Genomic DNA, 6,084 nt, shown 5'->3' on the forward strand with positions numbered 1-6,084 from the left:
CGCGGCCCCCCCTCCTCTGTGTCACTGCCACGTGCTCCCACGGCACCGGCACCGTCATCTGTGCTTGTGAACTAAAGGTGGGCTGACAAGTCAAACCGCGAGAGTGCCCTGTGGTTCTTTCAGTGTCAGCGTTTCCAGGGGCCAGGCTGGGACCACGCCCACCACAGGCCCACTGGCCCGGGGAACAGAGAGGGGGCCCTGTGGCTAGAAAGGAGCTGGTTATTTTAATGGATTGCTTTTTGGTCCGCAGCCCATGGCCTCCCTCCGGCTACTTCCCCGGGGGGCTGATGAGCTGCAACTTCTCGTTGGTGGCCTTCATCTTATTCCAGTCCTTGCGGTAGCCTTTTAAGGACATCTGCGGAAGGAAAGGGGGAGAGGGGAGAGGTCCCTTGGGAGATGGGCACTGTGACTAGTCAGAGCACAGCCCTGGATGGGGACCCGGGGGGCAGGGTGTGGCTGCCCAGGAGCGCCTGGGAGAGTCGCCAGCCCTTCGGGCCTCACGGAGCACCAGTGGTTCGTGGATCACTGGTTGGCGACCGCTGCTCTAAAAGAGCTTGTTTCTGGCCGGTGAAGCGAGAAGTTGCAGGTTCCTGCTGGGATGCTCTGCTACTTCTCAGCTTCAGGTCTGACGGGCCCAAGGCTGGCTCCCAATTTACTTCCTGCGGTGGGAAGCGGAGCCAGGGCCCAGGTGCGAAAGCGCGGCTGTCCTCTAAGTATGTCTTTTAGGAAACGTTCTTTTCCATCAAGTTTTTATTGATTTCAGAGAGGAAGGGAGAGGGAGCGAGAGAGAGAAACATCCACGATGAGAGAGAATCGGCTGCCTCCTGCACTCCCCCTACGGGAAGCACAGACTGAGCCAGGTCAGGTCGCACACTCAGTGTCATCTATGAACCAGAAGGCCAGGGTTTGATTCCCATGCCCGGGTTGCGGGCTTGATCCCCAGTAGAGGGCGTGCAGGAGGCAGCCGATCAAGGATTCTCTCTCATCGTTGATGTTTCCATCTCTCTCTCCCTCTCTCTTCCTCTCTGAAATCAATAATTTAAAAAAAAATTCTTTTTTAAAAAAGGAAAGTCATCCTTTGTTTCAATATAAGGCTCAAAGCAACTGTGGCGATTCCTCTCAGATGTTACGAGTCCAAACATCTGTATCTTTAGCTCAAAAACAAACTCGCAGACAAAAATGGGAAGGGCATGAAAGGCGGCCCACCCGGGGCCTCAAAAAAAACCTACCTCCGCGATCTCCACTTTCCTCTCCCAGACGCGGATGGTCTTCTCCAGGTCCCCGTTGAAGATCTTCTCCTTGACGTACGTCATCACGGGCGGCGCTCGGAACTCGGCCATCTGCCTCCGCAGCTGCTTGTTCAAAGCCTCGGCTTTGGCCCGGTCCTGGGTTGGGAAGGACCAAGTCACCCGGGATCCCCGCCGCACCTGGCCCACTGGGACTTGCTGGCCCTCCCATCTCTCCCCAGTTGCAGCGTAGTTCTGAAAACAATGTTTGACTTTTCAAAGGAGTGGGGGGAATCACAAAAAGCTCATTTTTTATAGATTGTGATGTTTTCATCCAGTTCAGAAACACCAAATACAGCTTAAAAGTCTCTTTTCCTTCCTCCCTCCCTTCCATCCCTTCCCTTTTCCTCCTTTCCTTCCTCCCTTCCTTCCTTCCTTCCTTCCTTCCTTCCTTCCTTCCTTCCTTCCTTTATTAAGAGAGAAACATCACCCTAGCTTGTTTGGCTCAGTGGATAGAGCCTCGGCCTGCAGACAGAAGGGTCCCGGGTTCAATTCCAGTCAGGGGCACATGCCCGGGTTGTGGGCTCGATCCCCAGTGTGGGGCGTGCAGGAGGCAGCCGATATATGATTCTCTCTCATCGTTGATGTTCTATCTCTCTCCCTCTTCCTTCTCTCTGAAATCAATAAAAATATATTTTTTAAAAAAAGAGTCCTCATACACAGTTAATACTCTATAAATGTTAACCATTATAAAGAAAAAAAAGAGAGCGAGAGAAACATCAATTGGCTGCCTCCTGCACACCCCCTACTGGGGATTGAGCCAGCGCCTCAAGCATGTGCCCTGACCGGGAATGGAGTGGAACCAGCGGCCTCCTGGTGCATGGGATGACACTCAGCCAACTGAGCCACACCCGCGGGGCCATGTCCAGTGTTCTTTTTTTCTTTTTTAAACCTCACCCGAGGAGTGAGGATATTTTTTCATTGATCTTTAGAGAGAGTGGAAGAGGGAGAGGAGGGGGAGAGAGAAAGAGGGTGGGGTGGAGAGAGAGAAACATTGACATGAGAGAGACACATCGATTGGTTACCTCCCGACTTGCAACCCAGGTACATGCCCTTGACTAGAATCGAACCTGTGATGCTCCAGTGTGCAGGCCAACACTCTAACCACTGAGCACACCAGTGGGACCAAGCCCAGTGCTCTTTATCCCATCCCCCACTTTCCTAAAAAAAAGTCCTCCTCGAGTCCCATCCTGGGTGCATTTAACTCGCAGAAATTCAACTTGATGCGCTCAGCAAAACACTGAGCATGCGCAGTCACAAGGTGGATGATGCCACATCTTTTCACACAGTGACCACAGGGCCCAGCGTGAGCCCAGGACGGAGGTCGGGTCTGCCGGCCACGCATCCGCCGACCCAATGGGAGCCAGGTGCCTCAGGGGCTCCCTCTCCTTCACACAGGACACTGCCCCTCGGGGTGTGTACTTTTTTCATATCAGTTACATCATTACAAACGTGTCATATTTTTTGCAAGGTTGTACATGCAACACTTTCAATATTTTATTTTATGGGGCATTTAAGGAATTCTTGAGGAGGATTTGGGCTCTACACGATTTCTCTACCTTGTGAGCTGACTCTAGGACCTAAGCCAGCAGCGGAAGGCCGCTCTGCTAGACTGCAAGCCTCCTGGTACCACTTTCTCCTTTGACGGCCCAGAGGCATTTTGATTTTTTTTTATGGTGTCGCCTTTTCTAAAAAATCAAGGTGGCTTGTCCTGGCTGGTTTTGCTCAGTGGTTGGAGCGTCGGCCTGAGGACCGAAGGGTCGCCAGTTCGATTCCCGGTCAAGGGCATGGATCTCTGTTGCAGGTTCCCCAGGCCTGGTAGGGGCACATGTGGGAAGCAACCAATCGATGTGTGTGTCTCTCTCTCGTCAGTGTTTCTCTCTCCCCCACCCCTTCCTTCTACTCTCTCTAGAAGTCAATGGAAAAAATATCCTCTGGTGAGAATTAAAAATAAAAAATCCAGGTGGCTTGGACCTTGGTGGACAATGACTCAAGCCCTTGCAAACACCAGAAGTGGCACATTTAACCCTCTCTTACCTCCTCCACTTGTAGGATTTCTCTTTCAATTTTTTCAAGCAGCTCGTGTCTCAGCAGGATCTCCTTCTCCAGATTGCTGGACATTTCCATTGCTCGGTGTAGCCTGGTCTGAAAGAGAACAGCACAGCCGGTCTTGAGCAGAGCTGACCACGGGGGGGGCGCCACCAAGGATGGGCGGCTCTTTGTGAGGCAGGAGAGAGGCAGGGCCATGGGACCGTGGCCTGCCCTTCTCACACGCCCAGGTTTTCAGCGTCCTGGTGTCTAGGTGGTGGGGAGGAGAGAGCCCTGGGAGCCTCATCCTCACCTGCAGGGGGCAAGATGCTGAGACCCAACTCCCACCCCACCACTTACTAAGTGTCCCTCTGCCCGTCCGACCGGTCACTAGGACGTGCACTGACCACCAGGGGGCAGACGCTCAACGCGGGAGCTGCCGAGCTGCAGTGACTTGGCAGGGGAGGTTCTCGGGTGACGCACCCGAAACCAGAGAGGAGGGAGCCCGATTCCTCGCGGGGCCTCGTGATTCCACCTTCGGCCGTGGGTTATGTTGTTGCTGGGGCGCTGTCAGCCCCGAATCTGGTTTCCTGCACACTAGCGTTTGCATAGAGGGATGTCGAAGAACCGGTTTCGGCCCGATCCCCAGCAGGCCAGGCTGAGGGACCCCACTTGACAGAGGGACCCCGCTCACTCCACAGACGCCTTTTGAGCCGCGGTGCTGCCCCAGGTGCGGCCGGCCAGGGAGGGACCACAGGAGGTTGGCTCCAGGGTGTGTCTGGCCCGTCTAGCCCAGTCCTGCCCTGCCAGCCACCTTCTAATTAATTTCCTTTCAATGTGCACGAATCCGTGCACCGGGTCACTAGTCCTCTAATGATAGAACAGAACAGCACCTGCTAACAGAACCCATGCTGTCCTCAGTCCTGGGGATTGGGCAGGTAGATATACTGGGGCGGGGAAGGGGGTCTGAGGGAACACCTTTGAGTTCTCCCTACCACAGGGCACCACTAGTTTACAGTCGGTGAAGAGTGACCTGGGAGGGTGAAGTGGGTCAGGAGGGTCAAGTGTATGGTAACGAAAGGAAACAAGAGTATACAGATGTTGAATTAGGATGTACATCTGAAATTGATATAATGCTATTAACCAATGTTACTCCAATACATTTAATTTTTAAACCCAGTTAATATCTACTATGCCTGGCCAGTGTGGCTCAGGGGTTGCGCATCGACCTATGAACCTGGAGGTCCCGGTTTGATTCCAGATCAGGGCACATGCCTGGGTGGTGAACTCAATCCCCAGTGCGGGGTGTGCAGGAGGCAGCCCATCAATGCCTCTCTCTCATCATTGATGTTTCTATCTCTCCCTCCCTCTCCCTTCCTCTCTGGAGTCAATAAAAATATATTTTAAAAATTAATATCTACTAAAAAAAGAAAGAGTGACACATCACAGCTGTCCTCAAAGGATGGTAACATGCCAGACCCCCCCCACCTCGGGGCTTGTGGGCACAAAGTTGGATAAAGCAGTGCCCCCTAGAGGGAGGCTCACTCCAAACTTGCAGAAGTGACCATGTCTGCCTCCTTCCCGGCTGTGCCCTCAGCACTTAGCCCTGTGCCTGGCCTTGTGCTCCGTCTGTGTGGTGATAGAGGAAAGTTAATCTGCGTGTTTTTGACAAGATCGCCCACGTGGTGTGTGATACTCACGTGGCGTGGTCCCTCCTGCCCCCCTCCCACCCCCTTAACACACCTGAAGCGCCAACAGCTCCTGGGACCATGGTAGCCGTGCACCTGCTGGCCAGGCACTGCCCTTGGTGCTGGGGGCACGGCACCGACCAGCCGGAGCCCCATGGCACACAGACCCACCTCCAAGACGGGAAGCATGGCGCAGGGTCCCCAGGGGAGGCCTGACCTCACCACGCACAGCTGTCTGCCTGCCTTCCCCCAAGGTGAGCTCTGAGCCGCGGAGGGAGTGGGCCCCTCGCTGTGTCCACTGCAGGGCTCCTGGGAGCGGCTCCATCATCTGCTGATGATTATCTGTCACCAGCGCAGTGGCCCCTGGGGTTCAGACTGAAACGGCTCCTGTTCTGCCCACCGCAGCCCGTGTCCCTGCTGCCCGGGTACCGAGACGCCGACCACCTGCACCGTGTGTTCAGACACGTCCCCACGAGCGCTGGCCAACCCACTGGCCAGGTTCATCTTATAAACCAGAAGTTCCACTCAGAGCCCTGGCCTTTCCCCACAAGATCAGACAGGCCCTGTGCTATGCAGCTGGGTGGGCAGGATAAGATCGAGGTCCGACGTGATGACGTGATGTAACCTCGTGCTGCCCGGCACCCCCCCAGCGAGGGCCTGGAGTCCGGAGGATGCTCCGTCTCCAAACAGCAGGGATCAGATAAGCCTATGATGGGCGAGATAAGCTCCAAGTGACGACCTGCTGGATGGTTACGACACCGTCGTGGGTGACGGAGTTTCAGAATCCAGCACCATACGGTCTGCACACCTCACGCCGGGGGAAGACACTGCTTCGGCGGGACAGGCGCTGGGCCAGGAGTCCCAGCGGGCCACACACTTGCTGTCTGAACTTGCAATTACCCTGCCTCTCTGGGCCTCGGAAAATACTGGATGAGCATCAGCCTAGTCTGAACACATTCCAAATCACTTTTTTAAAAATATATTATTTTATTGATTTCAGAGAAGAAGGGAGAGATAGAAACATCAATGATGAGAGAGAATCATTGATCAGCTGCCTCCTGCACGCCCCCCACTGGGGATCC

At 54.6% G+C, this 6,084-nt stretch overlaps 1 protein-coding gene across 1 annotated transcript in view; it reads right to left on the reverse strand.

The window, feature by feature from the left end:
• Positions 1-6: 6 nt before the first annotated feature.
• CCDC113 (coiled-coil domain containing 113) overlaps positions 7-6,084 on the reverse strand; it is a 19,532-nt gene continuing 13,454 nt past the window's right edge. Inside the window, exons 6-8 of the mRNA XM_014545514.1 lie at positions 3,324-3,503; positions 1,230-1,385; positions 7-355 (exon numbers count right to left, since the gene is read on the reverse strand). Coding sequence (XP_014401000.1) covers positions 269-355; positions 1,230-1,385; positions 3,324-3,503 — 423 coding nt within the window. The 3' untranslated portion in view covers positions 7-268. The remainder of the gene's footprint in view (positions 356-1,229; positions 1,386-3,323; positions 3,504-6,084) is intronic.

This window comes from Myotis brandtii, unplaced genomic scaffold (genome assembly GCF_000412655.1).
Source record: "Myotis brandtii unplaced genomic scaffold, ASM41265v1 scaffold411, whole genome shotgun sequence".
Lineage (NCBI taxonomy): Eukaryota > Metazoa > Chordata > Mammalia > Chiroptera > Vespertilionidae > Myotis > Myotis brandtii.